Genomic DNA, 27,652 nt, shown 5'->3' on the forward strand with positions numbered 1-27,652 from the left:
TTTGCTCCCCCACACTTCAGGCAGTCAGTGAGCAAAATTCTTTCAAGCTGAAAACTCTGCATGCCTACAAGGTATGAATGTACTGTATCTATTTGTATACGCCACTTATAGAAAGGTCTCTTCACACGCCTGTGCAGCTTCAGGAGTTTTTGCCAGGGTGGAACAATTCTAGAAGCAACTTTTAAACTTTGTGTTCTACCTGTAGCATTTGCCATCTTTTGTGAAGGCTGAAAATCCTGACTCTGCTTACCTTTGCAGATTTTTACATTAAAAATTTGTATGTGTATAATTTGGTAAGGTTCCCACACACTTTTGGCACAAGTGAAACTGTGATTTACTTTGATACTATCATAGCATGAAGTTCCAATGTGGTAAGCCACATCTTATTTTAATAACCTATAAAGCATTTCCTAAAACCACATTTGCTGATTAATTTGCTTTTGTTTGAAGGACCCAGTCTAGAGAAGTAAGAACCTATAGAGTTAAATTGTGTGGCACATTTTAGTGTTGGAGAACCTCAAAGCAGAGGGAGAAAATAACCTCAACTTCCAGTCAACCAACACAGGAAAACAGGTGCTGGAGAGATATTTTGTGCTGGGGGTGTCTGGCATAGGCTGATAGGATGGCTTTATGTATCTGTGCATGTACAGGCCCTGTGTTTTCTCAAGCACTGGTTCCAAAGGGAGGTGAGTTTGGGTTCCTGGAGTGGGTCAGTGTTGCACTACTCACAGCAGAGCTGGGGTGAAGGGCCACTGCTCTGTGCTAGTACTGCTTGTTCTGTCAAAGCAGTTGGAACAGCAATGATACATCTTTATAAACTGCATTTCTCTCCAGTGTTTGTTTTTCCTGTTTAGATACACTATGTTTTCTGCCTTTTTTTTTTTTTTTTAATTTGACATCTGTGTGAGAGCCATAACCACTGACTTCAGATGAACATGCTTTAAATATCTGGTGTACAAAGTTATATCTTTATTTGGAGATTCCTACTGAAAAATGATCCAGTGGAGTAGTTAGAAATGCAGTCCTAGGGAAGGAGTTAAGTGGACAGAATGGTGTTGTAAAAATAATCCTAAGAAATCAGTGGATCCTCCTTAGTCCTGCTTCACCTCCAAAAATTCGAGGGGAAGCAGAAAGTGTTATTTGCCAGTGAATCGAGGTGGTCGCTTCTCCCTGAAGGCAGCCATCCCTTCCTGACGGTCTCTGGTGGGAATATTCTACATGAGAAGACAAAGAAAAGAAAGAGGTATGTTTTCCATTTACAAGTCTGATGTATTTTTAAGTCCTGGCTAATTTGGCAGTTGTGGTCTTAAGATTGCTTTTCTTTCAATGATACTTCATAAAGTTCCATGTTTTGCAATTAGGAAAAAAGAGACAGGGTTCTAGTGTAACTCACATACAAAGAATCTAAGAAGAAACCCATAGATCTATATAGAAAAACAGTTTTCCATAATCTTCATCATCTTAAAATATGCTGAGAGACACATTATATTGGAATATTGTAACACCCTGTACTGTTCCATTAGCTGAAAAAGGTGCTCACTCTCAAAACGCCACAAAGAACTACAGGAGGAATTGATTTGAATTTATTAAACTAAAACCATTTTGAAAACTTATTCTATAACTAACATACAGCTGTTCTTTTCAGGAATTAATTCTGAAGGCAGTTTACCTGGGCATAACACATCCCCTCAATAGCCATTCCTGATGCAATGTCAACCTGGGAAGGAGAGGAAAGGTGTGAGGTTTGTCTTAAGTACAGCCCTCAAAGCTACTTCATAGCTCTCAAATCAGTGCGAACAGTCAGTCTCTCTCAAACAGTCATAGTAAGTGATCTTCAATATCAGAAGTAGTGTCACTATCTGTAGGAAGAAATCCAGACATTTTAATTTTATATTTAAAGAAATCTTTTAAAACCTCTGAAATGGTTTTAAATGTCTGATGTAAAGAAAAATTTTAGAACTCGTCCGTTCTAAACATTTTTACTGTAGCAAAAATTAATTTGTAAGAGCTGCTAATCTTTTCATTCACCTCAGTACATAAACAAAAACAATTATTACCTCCATTCCTTTGTTTATTGCCAGTTTTCCCATTTTCACAGCAAATGGTGCCTTTATTAAAAACAAAAACAAAATTCATACTAGATGAATTATTGTATTATTATTCTAGCTTCAAATGACATATCTACAGAAATTTGCAGTAAGTTAATATGTATTTTTTTAAAAAATCAATTTGGTGTTGTATGCAGTTCACAGATAAACACAGTGGGATGTTTCAATGTGTCCTGCAGGTCTGTGTGGCTGCAGCTTGGGGGGGGGGTAAAACTGTCCTGTGGGTTAAGCAGCTGGATGTTAACATTTGTTCCTAGAGAGACTGCACCCACAAAAAGGAACAGACTTAAAGATCAGGAATCAAGACTTCAGTATTTCAGAGAAAGGAATTTCAGGTGTTTGCTCTCTCTTAAAGGGGGGCACAAATGTTGTCTTTACATTGGTCCCATGAACAATGCACTTACCTGGGGCAGGATTTCTTTAGCCAAAGTTAAAGCTCTCTGGTAAGCTGCATCTCCCTCACTGTTCTGTGGCACTGAGTGATTTACCAGCCCTATGGCAGCTGCCTGTTCTCCATCAATCTGTCTGCCAGTGAAAATGAGCTCCTTTGCAAGACCTATTCCAACACATCTGGGCAGGCGCTGGGTTCCACCTTAGGACAACAGGGAAAACTTCATTTTTCATTTCTGACAAATGCCCCAGTACCATTTTGTCTCCTTATAAAACCAGGAGGCTTAAAAATACAGGGATCATTGTTTCTTTAGTAACTACTGGCTGAATATGTTAACATTTTAAAGGCATCTGAAAGGCTTCAGTATTTTGATAAAAAAGAAAAGGTATAAAGAGACTTCTCTAAATTCAGAGTAAATCTGAGACAGAACTCTTGATTCATAGATCTCTTTTGTGACTGTAAGATACTACTTCTAATTTACATTCAAAACACTTCAAGTGTTCAAGAACATACTCTAATGGCAAAATATTTACAATACAGCTGAGAAAGTGAGATTTAATGAATATTAATTAAGGTTTAATGAAGGTTAAGATTTAATGAAGGTTACCTGCTCCAGGCAGAAGTCCTCGTGTGGTCTCAATAAGGCCCATTTTAGCCGATGAAGCTATTAAAAAATAAATGTAGAGTTGGCTACATTGTGATTTGTATAACTAGAAGTTTTCCAGATTGAACTGATCAATAAAATTAAAAACTGTCAACCATGAACTGGAACTCCATTTCTCCAGGTAGCCAGAAAATCTGAATGCTACAGGACTTTAGTGTCTGTCTCAAGTCTGCTTACCCCAGTGTAGCAATTTTAGCTAGAAAAATGAACCCCACATCCCTGCTAGATAAAATATAAAGGATGGAACCATGGAAAGAGAAGAAATACATCTTCCAACCCAATCTGATTTAAGCTGAGAAGGTTAGATCTAGCCAGAGTATATCTGATCCAGTGTTAAGTTACAGTAACTATTCAATCCTATTTATTAATAGTTTTCTAAAGGAATCCTAATCTTACCTGAAAACAGGCTTTACTTTTTAAGCACGGGAACTTCAGTTACTATTTGGAACTACTTTCTGTAGTCACAATTTCTGTACAACCTTCTGTTAAATTTCTCTCAAGTTTCTGGATTCCATTTACAATCCACTGTCACATGTGTAAGTTCTCTTTAAAAAAGCAGCTATAATTTACCAGGAGATTGTACCCTGAGCAACACAGACCTGCTACTCGGAGGTCACAGGCCAGGGCCAGCTCTAATCCACCGCCCAAGGCATAGCCATCGATTGCAGCGATCGTGGGCACAGGCAGGGCAGCTACAGAAGAGAGCACAGATTGCACAGTTGTGTTCCACAAGTTCTGTTTCATGTGGTCCTGGAATTTAAATCCTTGCATTCTAAAGCTTTCAGTTCAGAATTGCTCTAGAAGTCGTTTTCTTCTGCCACAAATTTTCAGTCAGAAAACAGTAAAACTGATGTTCTTGCACTTCTCCCTTCTTTCAAAGAATGCAAAACATGCTTCTTCATGCAAAGAAGCTTGCAAACACTTAAGTACTGCAAAGCAAAACAGGATCAGTCCTCTCCTTGCAAATTTATGACATGAATATTCATCTGTTGCAGTTAAAGAGCCAAAGAGAAGACACCATCCCTAGGTCGTTGTCACAACGCTCAGTGTTTGTGGTGCTTTTGTTAGCCAAGGCTCCTGAAAACAGGAACAGTAAACACTGTTTAACTAGGTTACCTCACAGTTGAGGAACTTGATATATCTGGAGATTAGTTGATTGATACTTTTTTAAATACTCAGGCAGCTGGATGCAAACTTCAGAAGTGAACTAGCTCTCTGCTCTAAGTACCCCTCTGACTGCTCTTGTCATTTTAAAAAAATATTGCAATTCTGATTGGTATTTTATACAGATTTGACTTGGGTATTTTTTCCTACTGACAGCAGAATAATTCATAAATAGGGGAAGAAAATTAATTGCAGAAGCTCACTCATATGCCTTTTGCAAAGAAAAAGAAAATGGAGTTGAAGGAGTTGTAGATACAACCCCACCCCAACATTCCGCAAATCCATTTAGCAAATCCAGTCAGAGATTCAAATCCATGTTCTTAGGTTGCTGCCATATTTTGAGTGTTTCTGAACATGTACTGGAAGTGGGACAACCAACACAACACTTGTCTCCCAAGGGTTCCACAGAAGTGTGGAATAATTAAATGCGTTCTTGGAGCAGGTATTTATTAGATAGGCGTATATGTGCTTTGTTGTGGATAAGAAATGCATCTTGTCCTTGGAGAGGCAGCAGAATGATTGGTATTTAATTCTAATTGGATCTTTCTTTCAAGCATAAGCTGAAAGCTTCTCCTAGGTGGATAACCTGCTGGTTATCCCCTCCTACAGCATTTCTAAATGTTTTACTACAGGTGATCTAGGATAAATCTTCCAACTGCTATGATCCTTTACCTATTTCATCCATAAGATTTCTCAGTCTTCTAACAAACTCTCCGACCTCTGCATCATCCATCTTTGCACGTTCCTTTAAATCTGCTCCTAAATAAAGGAGAAAAGGTTGGAATACAGGAAAAGACATTTGAAATCTTCCTCCTGTCCCTCTCAGAGGACAGACCATTTAAAAAGTCTTGGGATATAGCATTCTAGTTAAGTCCATGGAAGTTGGGCTGTGGACATTTGGGCTGCAGCAGTAAGAAGGGTGATCCTCTGCATCTTTTTGACAGATTTACTTCTTTTAGCACTCATTTCCAACTACTTTTCTGCATTATCTGATTGGCACACAGCCCTAAGAACCATCACATTTTTTGAGAATAGTTTGCAGAGCCTTTGCCACTCACCTGCACAAAACACTCCTTTCACCTGACTCTTGAACACCACCACACGCACCTGCTCATCGAAACGGAGCTGGTCCAGGGCACTGAACAGCTACGAGGGAGGGAATGCAGACAGGAGAAGAAAACCTTCAGGCATATGGATGTGTATATACATTGAAATTACAGCAAGTTCCTAATATATGATAGAAGTTTTTGGGTTTATTCCCCTGCAAGTGCCAAAAAATTCATGGAAATCATATAAGTGGAACTTGCAGGTTTTTCCACAACAAATTCAGAATACACATTTCCCCATCTCTTTTTTCCTTCCACTCAGAGATGAACCTTTGCTGTACCTAAAACTTCCCTTCCTGTCCAGACATGAGCCAGACTTTGTCTAGGATGTGTCATCCTTGAACAGACCACCTGCTAAGGTGTGACAATGAGTATGCTTTTGTTGTAATGCATCTGAATTAAGTTCAATAAATTAACTTAAATTAGCTAACTTAAATAACCCAGATATATCTGTCTACATCTGAGGCAGTTCTGTTTTTCTCCAGGTTCACCTGTCTTGCCCCAATGCCATCTCCCACTGCCCTTCATCATGAGATTAGTTTTTTTTTTTTAGATTTCCCACAACTATTCTCACTGCAGTTAGTTGTTGATCATGGTTGCAAACACGCTCACAGGCCAGGCCCATACTCACTTCATTTACAAATACTTTTCCCAGTGAATTTCTCGCGTGGGGTCGGTTCATTAGGATTTCAGCAATACCTTAGTAATAGGAGACAATTTCAGTTATACTCATTTAGTTCTCTGACACAGTAATTCAACTGGGAATAATATCTGCATATGCTGCATCTTTGCCTTCCTGAAAATGCATAAAAGTATATTCTAAAACAATCAGTTATTTTAAAACTGGAGGTGGTACACCATGTCTATAAAACCCAGTTATGCAGAACCACTGTGAAATTCAGTAGCACTGTAAAAGACTGAGTAAGCAGACTTCTAGAAAATGAACAGGACATCCAAGAACATATATCTTAGAATCACTGCAGAAATGGGAAAAAAACCCCAAACAACAAACCAAAACCCATATGATCCATCTTAGGTTTCTCCTTTGAATGTTACTTAATTTATTTTTTATTGTACAGTCTTAATGCGTTCAAGTACATTTGCTAATGAAGGAGACCATCCTCTTGGGATTGCTGTTTGTATGAGAACAGTGCAGACAGGTCACTCTCAGTTCATGTTCCAGAACCATTTTGAAATTGAACTCCATTTAATTTCAACATTATAAGCTCATCAGCAGAAAGGACTCCACTCAAAGTTCCTAAGTCCAAGTAGAAAAATAAAACCACAACATCTACCTACTTCTTCTTTGCACATGTGATTTGTAAATTATTATCCAATGACTTCTGTATGCTTTGGAGAGAAAAAACATCTCCTATTTCCTTGTCTGGATTTCTGCTCACTTCCCAGGCCTTAGCATTGGAAGATGCTGTTGCTGTGCTGTAAGTTCACAGCTGTACCGTGCACCTGCCTTGCTTGGTCTTTCTGCCTTGCTGGAATTCTGTTTATTCTCTGCCTATGGCAGTAGCCAGAGATGTGTCACATTAGAATGAGACACAAGCAAACAGCGGGCACCAGGAAAGGAAATTTACAGCTGGGAATTACTTAACACCTTTGTAACCAGCGAAATACCAAGAACTGTTTATGAGCTCCTGCAACAGTTACACGGAAAGTAAATTAATGGCAATCTGAGCCAAACCTCAAACTGCTTCACGGCTCTCACTGATGAATGTGCACAGACACGCCAAGGTCCTGTCCTATCTTTATCACTGCAGGTTAGTGCTGTTCAAAAAATCTAAAATATGCAAACCAGAACTTCCTGCGCTGAGGTCTCCTGCACGCATAACTTTAGGGAAAAAAAGTATCAAGGCATAACTGAAAGCAAAACAATAGCGAGCGCCCCGGGTCGGCGGGGCTGTCACCCCCGCTCGGGCTGCTCCACGCTCACGGCAGGCCGAGGCGTGCCCACCGGGGCCGGGAGAAGCGGAGCCGCAGCCCGGGTGCCGGCACTCACCGCCGCCGGCCGCGCTCAGCAGCACCTCCGCGCCCCGCTGCGCCCCGGCCGCGCCCGCACGGGCCCGCGCCCCGCGCAGCGCCGCGGGCACCGCCCGCCACCGCCGCAGCATGGCCGCTCCGACCGACACCGAGCGGACCGGCCCCGCCTCCGGGGCGGCGCTGCGCTCACACAGCCCGGCGGAAGGGCTGCTTGCAACAGGAGCCGTGCGAGGGGAAACGAGGTCGCTACCGCAAACAACGCCGCCAGAAGCTTGGCTGAAGTTGGCACCGGCTGTGCAGGATGTCTCCAGGAGATCTGTGGAAGGCAGGAGGTGATTTGCATTCATACACAGTGAGGGAAGGGGAAGTTGAATGGATGAAGGGAAGCGCGTGTTGATGAAGGGTCAGATCTTCAGCTCTCAGTGTAAATACATGAAGCAGCACTTCAGAAAAAAAGAGAATGATCGCATTAAGTGTCCGTCCCAAAGACATCTCTGGACGGAAAGAATTACAGAACCACAGGATCAATTGGATTGGAAAAGACCTCTGAGACCATCAAGTCCAGCCCATGACTGATCACCACCTTGTCCCCTAGACCATGGCACTGAGTGCCACGTCCTGTCCTTCCTTAAAAACCTCTGAGATGCTGACTCCAGCACCTTCCTGAGCAGCCCGTTCCAATATCTAATCACCCTTTCTGTGCAGAAATCCTTCCTAATGTCCAACCTAAACCTCCTCTGGTGCGACTTTAGGAAATTTCTGTCATCCTGTCCCTTGTTCCTCGGGAGCAGATCCTGACCCCCACCTGGCTGCACCCTCCTGTCTGTGGAGAGCGGGAAGGACGCCCCTGAGCCTCCTTTTCTCCGGGCTGAACCCCCCCCAGCTCCCTCAGCTGCTCCCCATAGGACGTGAACTCCAGACCCTTCACTGTCTTCGTCGCCCTTCTCTGGAGAAGCGGTGAGCTTCGTTGCACCTTCATTGCTTTGGCACAACGTGTGATAATCGCCAGGATGGGCGAATTCAGGGGGATAAGCAGGGATGTTTGTCAGACTGGCCGTGGCTGCGCTACGAACAGGGACACCCGCCGGTGCCGCACGGGGGGCGCTGCGCCTTTAAGGGGAGGGTCTATGGGCCCGGCCCCCGGGCGCTCGCTCCGCCCCCGCGCTGGCCCCGCCCCCGGTGTCACCGAGGGCTCGGGGACGCGGCGACAGCAGCAGGGGAGCAGGGCTGGTCCCGCCGCCATCGCCATCATGCAGCGCCGGGTGTTCGTGGTGGGCGTCGGCATGACCAAGGTACCGCCGCCCTCCCCGGCACCCGGGTGTGCGCGGGGGGAACACAGCCCGCCCGAGGCCGGCCTCGGCGGCGCTCCCCGGCTGGCCCCTGCTGGCGCTGAGGGGGAGCCGCTGCCGGGAGCCGCCCGCGCTACTCTGGAGCCCCTCACGGAACTCGATGACACCTCAGGAGCACACTGGCAGAGCCCGGTCCCGGCCCGGCGGCAGCGGCTCCGCGCAAAGTTCATCCTTGCTCGGGGTGTGGGGGAGGCCGGGCCGCGGCCAAGGTGAACGTGGTGCTCCAGAGAGCCGGTCGATAGAACAGCCCTGCAGCGGGCACAGTGTCCCTGTGTCCCCCCAGCCGCAGGGCCTGTCCCGGGACAGGGGCTCGGGGAGGGCAGGGCCCTGCAGGGTCTCTCCTGAGGCGTTTCTGTCCCTGTCCCTGTCCCTGTCCCTGTTCCTTGGATTGTGAGCGCACAGCTCACCCCGCTCAGCTCCTCCACAGCTCCCCAGGGGCATGGGGCTCTTCTCCCAAGGAACAAGTGATGGGAAAAGAGGAATTGGCCTCAAGTTTCCACAAGGCATGTTTAAAGTTAGATTTAGGATTATGTAAAATTCCTTCACCGAAAGGGTTGTCAAACCCAGGAATAGGCAGCCTGTGGTTTGGCTGTGCTGGGGTAGCAATTGGACTTGATCTTCAAGGTCTTTTCCAACCTAAATAATTTTATAATTTTTAAAGAGGAACAGTAAAAGAACCGTTTTTTAATTGAAAGATGAATCTCAAGACAACTTTGATATTTGCCAGAGTAGTCAGAAACTCCTGCCCCTGGCCACCTTTTAAATAATAACTTTGTCTTGTTGCTGCATGGGTATTTCTCCAGCATGCGATGTGATAGGGGATGAATTGAAAGGTTAAAGACAATTCTGTTAATTTTATTTATTGGACTAGATAACAAAATGTAGAAATTATTGAGCTCACTTGTGATGTCCTCATGGAAGAGACAAGTAAAACCTGCCAGACACCATATTGCATCTTAAGTATTTTACAATGAAATCTTTTGGAACTATATTGCTTCTATTTGATTAACATTAATGATATGACTGCTAAAATTTGTTACACCTTCTCACAACAACAATCTGTGTTCCCTGTGTGTGTGCTGTCAGTTCCCCAGTGCTCTGCATTTTCAGAAGTGAATCATCTCAGTTGCCAGTTGAACATGACTTGAGGAACTGTCAGTACTCTCTTCTCCTCTCTGTTAGCCCAAGTGGTGTCAGTCACTCTTACAGACTTCTACAATGATCAACTCACCAACTGGTTTTTCTTATGACCTTTGCTATGTAGGTTCTCTGTCTAAATTAATGCAAGTAGGCACTGCAGAAAGTACAGCTAAGTGGTACAAATGACTGGAGTCAGGGAGATAAACAGGAGGCAGCAAATTAACTTTTATATGCTCAGAGGGGGCATAAAATAATTTATGGGTTTATAAGTAGTTAGCATGAGGATTTCTTTTATCAGTGACACTTTTTGCTAGTGATGTAAAAATGCAAACCACATGTCCTTGTGGTGGTCTTTCTTGAGTCACACTGCAAAGAAAATAGAAATGCCACCTCTACTCCAATGGTGAGGAGTAAGGTGTGATAAATTCTCTACAAAGAACAAATATTTTCTTGTTACAAATAGGAGTATAACAAAAAAAAAAAAAAAAAAAAAAAAAAGTGGAAGTATTTATTAAAGCTTCAGTGAATATTATGACATGTATTATGATGAATTGGGGAAGATCACAGTTATTCTCTGTCTCACCCACAGGCTTGGACAGGATTATTATCCATCTCCATAGTCGTGGATCTTCTTTAACACTGACCAGAAATAGCCCTCAGCTCCCATAAAGTTGCACTATTTTCTCTTTTTAGCCTTTGCAGGGTCTGGCAGCAGCACTTGGGAATTGTAATGATTTTATACATGCACTTTTGAGTCAGTAAGATTACATTATTTTCATTATTTAAAACTTATTTCTAGATTAAATATAAAGCTTTTAAACATGCCAATTTGAGTAAAATATAAACTCAGCTTGTTTTTCTTCCTTTTTTCTTGCCAGTTTTCAAAGCCTAATGAGAAGAGTGCTGATTATCCTGACATGGCTAAGGAAGCAGGTAATTCAGTAATAAAACATTTTGTTAGATTGCTGATGCTTATTTTAGGTCTTTCAGCCAATATTTTTTCTTTCACATGTGAAGGAAAAGCTACTATTCAATAAATAGATACATCTAAAAAACAGATTTAAACTCAGACCACTTTCACCAAATCCATAACTGACCTGTCCAGGTCAGCTCTTCCAGGCTGAAGTCAGCAGGATGGCTTAAAATTGGATTGTGCACTTAAATAATTTAATATTATATTTTTACCTATATTATTCAAAACTCTCAATACTCTCATTGGGATAAACAACCTTGGTGCATGAACACAGAATTGATTGAATGAAATTTTCTGATAAAGAAGCTTGTTCAGAAGTCAAAATATGATGAAATTGTCGTTATGAGTATGAACATGTCTTTACGAGGTACAAGACTGTATTAACCATTTGCACCATATAATAAGGAATTTCTACAACTCTCATTTGTGAATGCAGGACTAATAATACTACTCTAGGTTTGCTTGTTATGGTTGTGAGAGCTGCTTTTTTTAACCTTCAATTTTATACTTTTTTTCCAACTTTTAAACTGTTTCTTAGGCCAGGCAGCTTTAGCTGATGCTGGGATTCCTTATTCAGCAGTGAAGCAAGCATGTGTGGGTTATGTTTATGGTGAGTACTGTTGTTTGGTTGGGATGTGACTTCTGTGTTGATTGCAGATGTCTGTGTGGATAAGGTATGGGGAATACCATCAATAAGATTTCTATTAAGGGGAAATCTATTTCCATCCCAAAAAGATTTTTCCATTTACTTTCCTTCTGGTTCTCTAGTAATGACTGTATTGTGGCAAACTGAAGTAGGGTCACTGCTGTGATAACCAGAGCAGCTCCCAAGCCACACCTCTGAGACCCTTCTGTCCAGTCCAGTTATGTCACTTTGACTCACTCGCCTGTGAAAAAGAAACAGGACACATAACTGGTTTAAAAAGCTGAGGAGTTTAATCTTGTTTCTGAGGTTCTTTACTGTGGATACCTGAGAGCCATACTCAAGGTGACAGCTCAGAAGTTCAAGTTTACAGTTTAATTGGTAGCACTGCACACACACGGCAGGATTAATTTTTGTGAGTTTGTGCCTTATTTTTAATGTTGTGTTTCTATTTGAAGGTGACTCAACCTGTGGGCAGAGGGCAATCTACCATGGTCTGGGCCTAACTGGCATTCCCATCATCAATGTTAACAACAACTGTGCTACTGGATCCACTGCTTTGTTCATGGCCAGACAGCTTGTAGAAGGAGGTGAGTTGTTTTGCTCTGTGTACTCAAAAGATTGTCTGGGATGCAGGAGGATGCTGTATGTGGATGTACGTGGCTTTTCCTGTGCCATGAGCTGTATGAACCTAGTCAGTTCTGTCAGTTAAGTGTTTCTGCAATACATATTTGGAGGAGTGCAGAACAAGTGGCATTATAGTACTGCAGGCACTAGATTCTCCAGGATGAAAAGAAGAATCTGCTAAAAAACTTAGCTTTTATCTTTTGACTTGAAGTTAGTACAAGTGTTTAAGTTTTTGGAAGGGAGGGGAGAGAGCAGACTGACAGACCATGCTTTCAACTGGCAGATGAGTATTTCCCTCTGTTTTTGCAGTTCCTTTGTGGACTTTGATACTTCTGTGCACTGATGCTGATGTTTCTGTAATGAGAACTATGGTAACACTGTGCATAATTGTTTAGTATTTCTAGCTGAGACATAAATGCTTGGTTATCTATGAGAGTTGCTGTCAGACAGTTAAAAGTAAACCCCAATCCTGTAGTAATCTTTAATTCTTAGGTATCAATATCTTTGTATCAATATATTGTCCCACTTAATTTGACTCTTTCAAAAATGAAGGAGGAAGGAAGAGCAGCTGAGAGGTGTTAATGTACATATCTTGTAATGGAATAGTTGTTAGTACATAGTGTCATTTATAATCACATTGTGCTTTAAATAGCCACACATTTTATTTTAAGGTTTGGCAGACTGTGTTCTGGCACTTGGCTTTGAGAGGATGGCAAAAGGATCTCTTGCTTCAGGTGTAAGTGTCTGTTGATATGTTTTGTGTTTGTACATGAGATACATTTCCTCATTGTCTGAGATGTATTCTCAATAACACCACTTGCTTTACCGTGTTGCTGCAGATGATGATAAAAGAAACCATTAGTTTGCTCTAAATAATCTTTTAGTGAGTTTTGTGATTCTGATGGCAGCTATAACATACTATAAAAAAAAATTCTAAAACATTCCATGCAAAATTCATGTATCATGTTTGTTGTACTTTGCCAAGATTACGTTAAATGCTGGGCTTAGTGGGGAAAAAGGAAAATGTCAGTTAAAATGCTGAAACTTTGAGTTACTGAAGTGTCTTTCTCAAACAACACAGCAAATCAAAGAAGGATTATGAGTCTTCTGGCCTGATGCTTGCTCAGTTGACCTGTTAACACACTCTCCAAAAATTAAGGACTTCTTGACTCTTATTTGTTTTTACTGGAGAAGTGTGTGGGGGTTTGTTTCTATTTTGCCTTAAGGGAAGCAATATTAGAGCCCATATGTCATTTATCTGCAGAACTGCCAAATTTGATAATGTATTCAAGAGGTTTGGGTGAAAAATTTAGAAAGTGATAAAAATCAGAAAGTTATTTTTTTACATGCTTTATGATATTACATCTAAGCTTCATTGAAAACACTAATAGAGTATTAATTATATAACTTGAAATTATATTAACTGTAGGATTTCAAGTGAGAGGAAAAATACCCAAAGTCCCCTGCTGAAAATAGTGACTGTGATAGAAATCATGTAGCAGTGATTCTTGCCATGAATCAGTGCAGTGGTTATAATGCTAAGCATTTTCTGCTTATTTACTCTTTTGTTTTACAGCTGGGAAATTATCAATACTTCTGAACGTGTCACTGAAGTGCAACATACTGCCTGGGGACTTGTTAAATTATTAGAAAAAACCCTCATTTGCTTGAAATCTGTGACATTTTTGTGGTGATGTTGAAAAGAAAAAGAGATTATGATTTGCTTTGTATTTCTGTTTTCAGTTTGCAGATAGAACTAATCCTATGGACAAACATTTGGAAATTATGATAAATAAATATGGCCTAGCAAGTGCTCCAGTGGCACCTCAGATGTTTGCAAGTGCTGGCAAAGAACATATGGAGAAATATGGTCAGTTAAAATGCATTTTTTAAATTGTCTTCTCTTTATGCAGTGATTTAAAAATAATAGGATGTTTCAAGAAATGGTAGCATTAAGCTTGCATAACTTCCCTGTTGTAGATGGGCATGGGGCTGAACTGTTTGGCAAAAGCTGTTGGGTATTTGATTTGATTTAATACCTAGTACAAGGCTGCTGCCACTGCTTTTTGCTGCCCCCTGACCAGACAAGGGAATTGGCTCCAAGGTAACAGCCTGGCCTCTAGTACATCTTTTATTTGCATTTTTAGGCTATTATATGAAAAAAAAAAAAGACTTAGGCTCTAATATTTCACTGCAGCTGTTTTGCACTGATAGGAAATGAGCATTTAAGTTGCAGTAATAGAATAATGCATCAAATAAAATGTTTTCTTATATAAGTGTGAAACATAGAAGTGGGTTGTTCTGTCAGCTAATGTTTAGTTTTTTTGAAACCTCATCTGAGTTCTAAGGGAAGTCTTCATGACAGTGTGTCTCTTGTAAAGATGCTTGTAAAGGTCAGATACTTATGACACAATATTTAAACTGCTACGTCAGCACTATTTGAGTAAACAAAGTATTTCAACACGACTTTCTTTCCCCTTTTCAGGGACAAATCCAGAATACTTTGCGAAAATTGCATGGAAGAACCACAGCCATTCAACCAACAACCCGTGAGTCGTGTACTCTGCCTCTGTAGTCAACATCCCTGGTTGTTAAAAAAATTCATGCACAACAAAGTAGTGTTTTTAGAATATGTTCAGAATGTTTTCAGCATATGTTCTTTATTATGGACTGAAAAAATAAATAAATAATTCTAGAAACATGTAAAAATTAATTCTCTATCCGGCCCCTTATAGTTTGTGAAAAGAGCTCTGTAGCTGCATAATAGTGTGATATTAGTAGTCTGCTGCTCAATCTGAGATGGCATCTGTGTGTTTTCCTTAGGTATTCCCAGTTCCAAAAGGAGTACACATTAGATGAAGTTCTGCATTCTCGGAAAATTTTTGATTACTTGACTGTCTTACAGTGTTGGTAAGGAGAGGACTTTGCATTGTGAAATTGATCTTGATGTTAAGGCAAATATGGTGGGAATCTATTTAAATAAAGTCTGTTTGTGTGTCAATTGTAATTTACAGATTGCTTTAAGTAAAACTTTTTATAAATAAAACAAATGTGGAAACTCATGACCAAACACTAGGTACTTGCTCTCAGTGTAATAGAGTGAGCTGAAATAAATTTTGTAGTTTGAGGTTCTCATATAATTCTGTTATTTTACTAATGTGCATTCATTGCATTCTCTTCAGCCTTTCCTAAGCACTCTTGGAGGGTGTACATATGTTTATAACCAAGTGGGAGCTTTGATTTGTCCTAAATTGAAAAACCTTAATGATACACTTCTATTTAGTCGTGATTTTCAAATGTTTATTATAAATACTACTGACAGTGTCCAGTAAGCACTGATGGAATTTATAGTTTCAGTGGTATCAGTCAAAGAAAGTGGGATTTTGTATGGTTTTTTGTTTTTTGTTTTTTAATTTTTTTTTTTTTTTGTTTGTTTGTGTTAAAAGATAAATCTATGGAAGATTAATCTAATGAGGATTGGCATTACTGATTTAGAACAATAACATCATTATTTTTCTTTCAATCAGTCCAACATCAAATGGTGCTGCAGCTGCAATTTTGGCTAATGAGGAGTTTGTGAAAAGACATAAATTGCAGCCAAAAGCTGTGGAGATTCTAGCCCAGGTGATGGCTACTGATTATCCAAGCACATTTGAAGAAAACAGTTGTATGAAGATGGTAGGTTTACAATTCTGTATTCCCTGGTATTCATAGGGGTGGTTTTTCTGATTTTTTTTGTTTATAGTTTTGGGATGGCATTTTGTGGGGGTTTTCTTGTTTGGTTTTGGATTTTGTTTTGTTTTGTTTTCTTTTTAGTATCTGTAAGTCCTAGTGATTCTGTAAAGATTTTCATGTCAGTGAGCAAATGTATTATGCTTTGTGGTAAATGTAAAATTGATTTCTTTTGGACAGATGTGGAATAAGCAAGAAGTATGATTGTGGAATGACAATAAGTAACTTATAAACTTAGAAACCTAGTTTTTAACAAATTATTTACAGGCTAGTTTTTAAACAACTTGAACAGCAAAATAAATTTCCTTTCATTCTTCTCTTTATAATAGTAATGAAATTTAAAACAATCAGGTGGATCATAGGAAAAGGTGACAAGACAATCTGAGGATTGTTTCAAAGCTGTTGGTTAGAGTCGTGAAGGAACAATTTGGGTTGCAATCAAAGTTGAGGAAATAGAGGATATTCCCCAGAAAGGTTTTGCATGCCAACAATAAGTTTTAGAATGTGTCATTTCTTTCTAGACAATTTTTTCTTGTATTAATATCAAACTCTGACATGTGATGCATTAAAATAAATCAGAATACCATCTCCTTCTTTCACTGATAGGATCTACAGAAGCACAGTTAAAATTAAGTGTTAAAATTAAACTGTGAGCTATATTTCTGTAATGATGTTTTAACATAGAATTTCTCCTTTTTTCAGGTTGGCTATGATATGACTAAAAAAGCTGCACAAAAATGTTTTGACAAAGCAGGGCTGAAACCTACAGATGTTGATGTAATTGAACTTCATGACTGCTTCTCAGTTAATGAGTTCATCACCTATGAAGCCCTGGGACTGTGTCCAGAAGGTAATAACAGCAATGAAAATAATTGTTTTATTAAAATGGAAAGCACCAAAAATACCCAAATTAAAAACTCCTGTGATCTCAGTCTTAGGCCCCTTTTTTGGTGCTGTATTCTGTCATAGTCTAACCCCAAGATTGCCCTCCACCTATGTATTTCCTTTTAAGAAGATAGAAATAAGGTAAGAATTGCCTGTGGAGGGCCTTAGCAAGTCACTGATCTTTGAAACATCTTCCTCTCAGAGTTGCTGGTAAATTATCAACGTGCATCTAAAATCAACTGTGTAAGAATGCTCAGTCTGTTCAGATTAGTTCAATATCAGAGAATCTGCTGGATTTACAACAGATTCAATGAGAATTGAGCAAAGAAATTTAGCTCTGTATATATAAGTAAAATAATTTAAATATTTCTGCTGAAGAGGGTATTTTATGTTTTCAAATAAATAATGCATTGAACTGCTATTTTAGTTTATGATATATTTAAATTCTAAGCATATTCTTGCTTTGCATAGATTATCATCTGATACAGTCCTTCTCAAATTTGTTGTTAACTAATTGTGAGAAAATACCATATTCTGGCACTAGGTGGTATATTAAGTCTGAGCTTTCTTACTGAAATGGACATTTATGGAACTCCAGGAAGACTTTTGTGTTTTCCTTTGAATGTTTGCTTTCTATTGTTATTTTGGTGTGTTTTTATGGTATTTGCACCAAAAATGATACATGTTTGACATATTTAAACAGATACATTAAGGTCTTTAGGCTCATTCCTTTAATTGATGCAGAGTAATTCTGGTGGTACTTGTCTATTTGACTGATTAGCCCTGTGCATGGTTATTTAATAGTGCTATTCTCACAACTCTTAGTCAGTCTGGCCTTAATAGTATATGAGCTTATCTTGGAATGATAGACTAATTAGGCATAAAGGTTAATGGAATGTTATAAACCACTGTGGATTTAGATGGGCAAATCTAACCTGGTATTCTCATTTAATGGCACCATAGAACCATAACAGATCTTTTTTAGACTTCAGTGTTAATAATGCTGGCTGAAGTAGCTGGTACAAGAATAAATGAGTAAGAGCCTGATTAAAAGAGAGAATTGTCTGTAGTCTGCAAAGCTAAATAATTCCAAGCATTAGTCTTCTGAGTTGTTTTATTTACTATTTTAATGTCTTAATACAGCCCAATGTACCATTAGTTGGCCTTTGTGGCAAGGGTTTGTGTTCAACTTGGTGCTCACCCTCCAAGTTCTGGACATCACAAATTAAAACTAACCAAAGCCAAAGTTAGTGCAGTTTCATGAACAAAATACAAATAGCTTCATTATACTGATTATATCATAGTGCTGAATATACCAACAGAACAATTCAACAGAAATTAAAAACAACTTTTTTACCAAATGCTTCTGTCCCATGTTCTGCCTTCTCAAATGATATAAGCAAATCTCATTAGTGTAGATGGGCTAATTTTTCCTCTTTGTGAAATATGAGCTGTAACATTTCCTGGGTTTGACTGACATGCAGCATCTCTGGTAAATTACAGCAGAACTGAAAAATCACTTACAAATAAAAAAAGAGCATGTTTCTTACATAAATACTGTTTTGTAGGAAGAGCATGTGACCTGATCGACAGAGGAGACAATACTTATGGAGGAAAATGGGTTATTAATCCCAGTGGTGGCTTGATTTCCAAGGGACATCCTCTTGGTGCCACAGGTATGCAAAACCACTTCATTTAATCACACCCATTAGATAAGAGATACAGCTCTTGAACAGGCAGGTGTTTCCCACCTGTGCTTGAAAAATGAAGGCCTCATAGCTTCTTCTCAGTCCTCTATCCAAATAATCCAAGTTAGATCCAAGTTGGATCAGGTTGATGCAGCTTAACCTTTCCTAAATAATTGCTCAACAGTACAACTTCCTAATAGTATTTGAAGAACTATTCTAATATGATGTCATCCTTTAAAATTCTGGTTTGGGAGGTTTTTACTGCCTCTGAATAGCCTGTACCATTGTTAGCTGTACTAGAAAGCAATTTAGTTAAGTCTTGGATGTCAAAATATTAATCTGATGTCTACAACAGAAACTCACTTGGTCACCATTTCCCAGCAACATAGGTTTTCCCTTTTTTATTTGTTTGCTTTTTTTGTTTGCTGTTTTGAGTTTTGTCTGTTTTTTGTTGGGTTTTGTTTGTTTGTTTGTTTGTTTGTTTTCTTTCTTTAAACTCCTGTGCTTGTTTCTAAATGGCTCTTGGACAAAATGTGTTTGGATTTGTGAAGATAATTCACTCTCTGTTTGGAAATGAGAAGTTGTCAGAAAACTGGAGAAGATGAAACCTTGTAAAACACCAAATCTTATCTAAACAGTTGTAACAGTGAGATACAATATGCAGTTAATTGTGGGGTCCAGGGGAAGTGTTAGCAAGCTTTGGGAAAGAAGGGTTCCAGATAAATGAGACTGTGGTTATCTGTAACAGGATGAGAGTATTGCATTGCTGGATTTCTGTTAATATTCATCAGTTACACAGTGATAAAAGCAGAGTCACTTACTGGCATTTTTACTTCTCCGTTGCCATGGGATGGAGGAAGAGTCAGTAAAATGCAGAAAATTACGAGTTTCCAGCCTGTCAGCTTCATTTCCCTTGAAAACAGTATGGAGCCCAGTTAAATGCTAAAGAAGGGTCATGTAAATCCTCTTAAATATCCAAACCATTCCAGGGAAGGCTGTACCACAGTACATACCCTCTCCTTGAGGCTGAGACAATGTGAATGAAACCTGTTCATTCTCACCTATGACTGGAATTTTAAAACTCCTTAACTCCTCTTCTTCATAATGTTCCAGTTGGCAATGTGTAAAATTAGGTGGATGAAATGCAGATTCCTTGTCTGTCTTGTCCAAAGACCCGTGCAGTTTTCCAGAGGAAGGGAGAGGAAGGAAGAGGGGAAAGGAGAAATGTGTGAGGAGTGTCCAGAGTAGGCCAATGGAGCTGAGGGAAGGTCTGGAGCACAAATCCTGTGAGGAATGGCTCAGAGGGGCTCAGCCTAGAGAAAAGGAGGCTTGGGGGGGATCTTCTCACTCTCTCCAGTTTCCTGAAAGAAGGGTTGTCATCCAGACAACCAGAGACAGGATGAGAGGATATAGCCTTAAGGAGTGCTAGGCTGGATATAAAGAGGAATTTTTACACAGAAAGGATGATTAAACATTGGAATGGGCTGCCCTGGGAGCTGGTGGAGTGTTGAAGGAAGGATGGGACATGGCACTCAGTGCCACGGTCTAGCTTGGTGCTTGGCCATAGGTTGGGATCAATGATCTTGGAGGTCTTTTCCAACCTAATGAACTGATGCTGTGCATGCGGTGGGACTGGACCCTGCCTGCAGAAAGCTGATGGAATAGTAGGGGGACACGGAGGGTGACCATAATCAGAGAGTGTCAGGGTTGCGATGCAGAGGGGTTCCCCTTCCTTTGGGTTTCCCAAGGACGCCCAGTTCACTGCTGGCAGCTCGGGTGCCCGGAGGTTTCTGCAGGCGCGTCCCTCGGCGCGGCGGGGAGGCCGCTGGCTGACGGCGCTCTGCGCTCCATGTTTCAGGGCTGGCGCAGTGCGCGGAGCTCTGCTGGCAGCTTCGCGGGCTGGCGGGGCGGCGCCAGGTGCCGGGGGCGAAGGTCGCGCTGCAGCACAACCTGGGGCTCGGCGGGGCCGTGGTCGTGACGCTCTTCAGGATGGGCTTCCCCCGGGAGAGCAGGTGAGCCGGGGCTGACACACGCGGGGGGCTCGCCTGCACGGGGGAGCCGCGGGCTGCAGCGCCAGGCCTTCCGGAGCGCTCCGCTGGGACTGCGCATAGCGCAGAGCCTGCTGTCCTGCTTCCTGTGCCCTCCAAACTCAGCTGGGTTTGAGTTACTGCCCTGGAAACATCCGTTATGTGTAACTCTTGTGCACCTGCAGCACTGCAGGTCTTTATTGAAGTTAAAACTCACCCACTCCCGTGTCACATTGTGCACTTAGAGTTATTGAAAAGCTCAAACCGGCTTGTAGAAATGGCTCATATGATTGTCCATAACGAGTAATAATGTTCAAAGGAAAAAAGCTACCAAAAAAATAAAAACCATTCCAAGAATAAATCGGGTCGCATTAAAATTAATTAATTGAAACTGGGATCTGCCAAAACCAAAAAGACATCCACGAGAAACCATTGCTGAAATTGTTACTGCTTAAACTCTATTAAGTATTACTTTCAGCATGTTTCACGTGATACTGTATTCCTTAGAATTCTGGTGTGTTACTGGCTACAAAATTTGCACTTGCAACTGTAGCCTATTTCTGAGTGAGAGAACACTGACAGGAAGCTGTCTGCACTCTGCTGTAGCTCAATGCTGGAATGGACAGGAATTGAGAGAAAACACTTAAAATTTGTGTTATTTTGGTGTTTCAGGGGAATCTTACAATGCAGTTCCCTTTACGCTTCCACTTTCAGCTTCCCTTAGAAAGACTGACATGCTTATAGTGGGCATTATGACTTTTAAAGCTCATCCCAGTGCTTTGTTTTCTCTGAAAACCTGTCAACAGAGAATTTATCATACACTGGCCTTTCAGAAAGGAACATACCCCACCCTCCCAACTCATATTTCTAACATCTGTTTCAGCTAAACCTGTGGAATTCATGGGAAGTGACAATATAACCTGTGGAAGAGGTGATGAGAGAAGCCACTGAACTTTGAAGGGCTGCAGCAGTAACTTTTTGTAGTGTCAGGAGTGATAATTCAGTCTCTTTTTTAATACATAAGAGATTGTACCATGTGAGAAAAAAAGAGGAAAAATATTTCTTCTCTTGGATTCTCTTCACACATGCTCACAAAGCTTGTCAGTGGGTGTTGGTGCAGGGGAAAAGATATGGAGTACACCTTTTTCCATTGCTTTGAACTTTGTCTTTAAAAATACTGTCACTTTCTGGAAAAAATCTGTTGCTATTTTTATATCATCAGTCTTGAGGTGCTGCTAGAAGTAGTTCTTCCTGCCAGGAAGAGCTTTTCATGTACAGATAATATTTCTCCTGAAGAAACTTAAGTCTAATTTACTGTGACTCATTTCACCTTCACTGGTGTTCAGAATTTTAAAAATACTTTTTTAAGTACAGCTCAACTCAGAGAAATCTTAGCAGTACACATTTCATCTTACACTAGAGAAGCTGAAAACCCTTTAGTTCTCCCAAAGGCTCTATGTGGAAGATCCTGACACAGAGAGTTGCACCTATGTGTGTCAGACTTTGGAATGGAACAGTGGGGCTGATGTGCTTAGACAGCCCTTACATAACTGAGTTATGATGTGCATTGTGTAATTAAGGGAAAGGTGGTGAAACTCCATGATGATGAAGATCCTTCACACCAGTTTCCTACAGCAGTGGCTGTACAGTTAATCACTGGTTCCAGATCAAGCCGGTGAGAATGTGCATCAAGGCAGCAGGACTTGATCCGTTTTGCATTAGTTTTTGAAACAATTCTGCTTTTACTTGGTGGCTTTTTCTGAACCTTGCAGTTTCCATCCTGTTAGTGCAGCCTTGATTTATTAACAAAATGGCTATCTCCTTCAGACGAGACAGTGCCCACTCCTGCTACATTGTCACACATCTGCAGGGCAGTGTCAGTACCATCCCAGTAAGTTCTAACAACACTTCTTGAGCAATTCTGTCACTTCAGCAGTATCAGATCTGACCAGAGTTTTGGACTTTGCTGCCAAGATATGGTAATAGTGGTGAACTTGTTCTACTGCTGCTTGAATTGCCATTTCTTTGGACATTTCTCTGTACTTTGGCTCTGCATGCCCCTGCAGAAATCAAGAATTGGGTTCCATGTTGCTATCAGGCCATGCAGGGTGATTTCTCCAGAGTATCAGGAATAAGATTAATAATTTACTTTCATTATAAAATTAATCTTCAGTTCATACACACAGAACACACAGATATCTGGAGTGACTGTAGCTCAAGCTGTCAAGAGAGCAAGCTTCACTTTGATACCAGAGTTGCTCTATACTGCTAAAATGTTTCTTTCTGGTGTTAGGCCTATTTGTGATCATTTGAAGATATTGAAAATGTGATTTAAAGTGTTTAAATTAATGGGATTTTTGTTTCAGCAATGGTCGTATTGCAGCTGTGCCTCTCAGTGCAGCTGTTGATGGATTTAAGGCACAGCTGGTCTTCAAAGAGATTGAAAAGAAGCTCCAGGAGGTATCTGGCTACTTTTTTACCTACAACAGGATTTTAATTGGTAGCAGAATGTGTGTGAAACCTGTTGGGAATGTGTTAGCATCCATCACTTCTTCAGGACTGCTCATTGAAACAAATGTTAGAGATCTGGATTTTGCTGGAAACCTTTTACACTGTTCCACTATTTAAATTATTTTTTTTCCGGATAGTTCCTACCTGCATAAGGATATTCAGTGGAGGAAAGTTTAGACTGTATGTGAGGAGCTTGCTAACTAACCAAAGAAACTATGTTTGGTGTTAGGTGCTTGCTTTATGTGATCAGAAGAAGAAATTGCATTTTATCAAACTTATGTCAGGATAAGGCTATTAGGACTATTCTTCTTAGTTTAATAGATTTCACTACAGATTGTCATAGTTTGAGTTTTTTGTTTTAGATTTTTTTGATGTTTTAAATGGTGCCTAATGGGGGGAATAGATATTTTTATATTAGTAGAAATGGTGAAAGCTTATTAATTACTTCTGTTAAATTAAGACTAATTGAAAATTAGGTTGAAATAAATTACTTTCTCATTCCATGGTCATTACAGGAAGGAGAGCAATTTGTCAAGAAAATTGGTGGAATCTTTGCCTTCAAAGTAAAAGATGGTCCTGGTGGGAAAGAAGCAACTTGGGTAGTAGATGTGAAAAATGGTAAAGGCTCTGTGGCAGTTAATTCAGGTCAGTGCTCTTTTATTATGTCATTGCAGAACACACATAAAACTAATGAATAGGCTTATATTCTGTTCAGGCTGTAGTGACCTTGAGCAAAAATTATGTAGACCTACCTTAATGTTAAACTTTCCTTATTGCTGACACTTTCAATCCATGGTGTTTCAGACCAAGAGCTAAATATCTTCTACTCTGAATCTGCCTACAGATAATGCATTTTCTTAAAGGCTAGAGGCAGAGCTGTCATACAAAAAGGAACCAGAATGGGAAAAAAAAAAAGTGAAAATCAAACCTCAGAGATTTTGTTGCTCTTACCTCTTAAAATTTGTGCCAAAAATGTAATTTGTAACTGTTTCTTCAGTTGTTTTGTTGGAGACACTGGTAAACAGTAAACTGGTCTGCCTTGTCAAGTTACTTCTCCTCTGCAGGTAGTTAAACAAGAAAGCTTGATTGGTTCTGTGTTGTACCAGCTGACATGAACTTCAAGTTCCATTTTGAAAAAGGCAGAAATAAGAAACAGACTGGGTGGTGTTGGGGAACCCCGTAAAAATATTGAAAACACAGGATTTGTACCCTTGCCATGAAAATGTCTTGTGTCAAATCTGAAATCACACACCCTAGTAATGAAAATGGAAAAAAAAAAAAAGACATAAGAGACGGTCCTCAAAATGTAATGTATCCATGAACCTACATCACAAACTTTTAATTAAAAACATGACAGGGGATTTAATTCAGAAATTCATTGTTATGCTGTTACAAAAAGAAGACCACTGTCTTTTATTGCATGGACAGCAATTTATCAAAGATTATGATCTAATAATAAGATGAGTGCAGGAAAAGATGTGTGCAGGTTTTAGCCCTTTTATTTATACCAAACACATCAGTATTTATATCAGAGTTTATTAAAATAATTTACCAGCTTACTTCTAGTAAGAAGATCCTAGAAACTTCTGTACTTGAATTAACTCAAATGAGTGCTTTCAGAATGCACATGTTGTTCCCATGAAAGGAGAGGGCAGGAAATGCCTGAAATGTCAGTAATGAGTATCTTCAGAGAGTGTCACAGGGGAAAACTCATCTATTCCAAGCTGATCTTCACAGTAGCAAATAGAAGCTTGATAAAACAGAAAGATTATTTTCAGTTTGCAATGAACACTCTGTCTAGATGCACATAGATTATTATTTATTTTCAAGGAATTAATTTGCTTAGCTTTTCAGGAAGGCTCATCTTCCTTCAGTGGTCTGTGCTGCAAGGTGGCAAGGTGGCCCAGCTGCCTCTTGGCTTTGGGTGGCCTCTTGCTGATATTTTTTAATGGCTCTTACTTGTACTTCAGGTACCATTTGCTCACCTGTGGTCTGAAGGGATGCTCACATAGTTGTAGCTCCTATAACTATTTCATTTCTCAGTCTGAATCTTCATTCAACTTCTGTGTTGCAGATAAGAAGGCAGATTGTACAATCACAATGGCTGACACTGATCTGCTGGCACTCATGACTGGCAAAATGAACCCTCAGACAGTAAGTACAGCAAAGATGACCTGACCAGGGAACTGGTTGGCTTGTTTTGAATGTGTTTAAGTTGAAATCATTTGAATGTTTTCATCCAGAACTGCCATGGCAGATCTGAAAAATGACAATTCTTGGTGTGTTCTGAACAAATCAGCCAAAGTGAGATTCTTCAAGGACAGGGATGTATGTCAGACATCCTGTAGGGATGTGTCTTGTGTTATATCCCAGAAGGAGATATAATAGTGCTTGGTTTGCAGAGAAGAGGGGCAATCCAGTTTTTGCAACATGCCATAAGAAAGAAGGAATGTGGGTCTCTCTTTATGGGGCTTTACTCCCATAGCTGACATTAGTGTAAGGAGTTATCTTGATGCTGAACAGTAGAAATTGAGGTGAGCATCCACTGAATGCCTATGATTATATGTTGTTGTTGAGTGGGGAGTTTGGATATTTTTGGTTGGTTGGTTGGTTGAATTTTTTTTTATTCCTCTGCCAAAAGCAGTCACAGTGTACAAGTAAAGCAGATGTTGAAGTTAATTTTTAAGTTGCTGTTCAGGACTGTGCTTCTAAATCTGAAGTGCTCTGGGTGACTGTTTCAAGATTTTGGTCTAGTAATCATGGGGTAAATTTTGTAAACTGAAACGTGTCTAGAAGAAGTTTTAAGATAAAATGCATTATAGAAATGTAATATACATGTTGTAATATACATGTAAAATATTCAGGAGCAACTCCAGCTTTACATCTACAGTTTGGATATTTTGGTGCAGTTTATCTCCTTATAAGGTCTGGAGGAGAAAAAAATCCAAATTTTCTGCTTCACAAATGAGATTTGTAAAATTGAATTGATCAGGAACAAAGCCAGTTAAAGCTGAGGAGGATTTGAGCTAAGGAATCAGTTGTGGCTCTTACTGTCACTGTGGCATTATTGTTTGCAGTTTAAATAATCAGCTTGTCTGCTATGAACAGTCACCACCCAAACACGGGGTGTTCTGCCTGATCCAGGTGCAGAGTCATGGCTGTGATAATCTAAGAAACAAGCAAGTTTATTCTCTTTAGGTATCACAAATGTAATAAGAATACAACTTCCTCAGTTTACTGTTCTACAGTCAGACAGTGCGTTTGTTTCTGGATGTGAGGTGTGTGCCAGAACTGTGGAAATTATCAAACTGCACATCCATAATAACCCATAATTGTCTGGAGGGGTGCATTTGGGATAATATGCTGTAGTGCATTTCACAGAATCTCTTTTTCTTTTCAGGCATTCTTTCAAGGCAAATTGAAGATTTCTGGGAACATGGGCATGGCAATGAAACTTCAGAATCTACAGCTTCAGCCAGGCAAAGCTAAACTTTGAGCTCAGTAGAGTAAATAGTTCTTGATATTCTTGACAAAAAAGTAGAATGAAACTAGACATTATCAATAATATGGCACAGTCTGGGTTTGATTGGACCTCTCTCACCTAAATTCTGTGGTTAGAGACATTAATTCTCTTAACAATTTCCATCGGTTTCTCTATGGCTAAGCTTGAGGCACTAACACAAATGGTACATGGTGGGGCTTTGTGACAGCTTTTGTTCTAATCAGTACGGACAATTTTGTAAAAATTAGAGCTGAATTAGGCTGCTTACTATTGTTGAGGTTAGCAGGGAAGAAAGAGGGGAAAGTTATAAATAGTTTGGCATATCAGTGAAATGAGTTGCATTTTGAAAGGCTGTAATAGCAGGTCATACAAATGCTTTCAGACTTCCATTCTAACCAATTTACTGCTGCTTACATTAAAATGGTCTTGTAAAGGGGATCTCTAAGAACATTTTTTAGAATAGGTTTTAGGAATTTGCTATAAAATACTTTTCTTATTACTACTTTGGAATTAAAAAAATAAATAAAATATCCAGAAGTAAGCAGAAACTAGAATGATGCTTTGAGGTTCACAGGATTTGATAATCACCTTGAAAACAGGTTTGATTTGCCAGGAGACAGAGAGGAAATATAACCTGTTTTCTCCTAGTAAAATCTGGTGTTGATCATGATGAAATTCTTGTCAGTTATGTAAAAGCTTTAAGTTCTGTTTTGGGAAAATGTATTCTGGTTGGAAGTTTAATAGAAAATTAAATATACTTTTCCTGTTCTTCTGTGTGTCTCTTTCTCAGATTTATAAACATGGATTTCATGTTAATGTACTGAACTGAGTGTTTTATTCAGGTTGTCATAAAGGGCACCTGCAGGCATCCACTTTTTCCTCCTCAGGCATTGTCAGTACATCATCCATAAACTTCATCTCAGTTCAGAAGAACACATCTCACATCCTCACACACTTGGGCTATGGCTGAGGAACTTAGACCAAAACTTTCACTTCCCTGGCTTAACTAAAGTAATAATAATAAAAAAGAGCAAATTCAAGCCAATCATTCTGCCTCCTATTGGGAATGGTGACAGATTGCTGAGCAGAAAGAAAGGCTCTACTGCATCAGACCAAAAATACTTCTGGCTCACTGGATTTTCTCCCTCTT

The 27,652-nt window shown here is 39.9% G+C and overlaps 2 protein-coding genes across 2 annotated transcripts; one reads left to right on the forward strand and one right to left on the reverse strand.

Moving 5' to 3' along the window:
• Positions 1 to 947: 947 nt before the first annotated feature.
• On the reverse strand, positions 948 to 7,594 carry ECHDC2 (enoyl-CoA hydratase domain containing 2). The gene is made up of 10 exons (XM_079313707.1): positions 7,445 to 7,594; positions 6,065 to 6,132; positions 5,386 to 5,473; positions 5,000 to 5,086; positions 3,763 to 3,855; positions 3,107 to 3,163; positions 2,513 to 2,700; positions 2,058 to 2,108; positions 1,670 to 1,717; positions 948 to 1,214 (listed from the first exon to the last, which is right to left on the reverse strand). Exons 1-10 carry the CDS (start codon positions 7,554 to 7,556, stop codon positions 1,137 to 1,139), a joined length of 870 nt encoding a protein of 289 aa, XP_079169833.1. The 5' UTR covers positions 7,557 to 7,594; the 3' UTR covers positions 948 to 1,136.
• A 972-nt stretch (positions 7,595 to 8,566) lies between these two features.
• On the forward strand, positions 8,567 to 27,270 carry SCP2 (sterol carrier protein 2). The gene is made up of 16 exons (XM_079313705.1): positions 8,567 to 8,717; positions 10,793 to 10,847; positions 11,426 to 11,497; positions 11,989 to 12,120; positions 12,829 to 12,893; positions 13,901 to 14,027; positions 14,643 to 14,706; positions 14,981 to 15,067; positions 15,685 to 15,835; positions 16,592 to 16,739; positions 18,343 to 18,450; positions 20,321 to 20,474; positions 22,856 to 22,949; positions 23,516 to 23,645; positions 25,075 to 25,154; positions 26,401 to 27,270. Exons 1-16 carry the CDS (start codon positions 8,676 to 8,678, stop codon positions 26,494 to 26,496), a joined length of 1,605 nt encoding a protein of 534 aa, XP_079169831.1. The 5' UTR covers positions 8,567 to 8,675; the 3' UTR covers positions 26,497 to 27,270.
• Positions 27,271 to 27,652: the final 382 nt, after the last annotated feature.

The sequence above is a fragment of the Erithacus rubecula genome (genome assembly GCF_903797595.1).
Source record: "Erithacus rubecula genome assembly, chromosome: 10".
NCBI lineage: Eukaryota > Metazoa > Chordata > Aves > Passeriformes > Muscicapidae > Erithacus > Erithacus rubecula.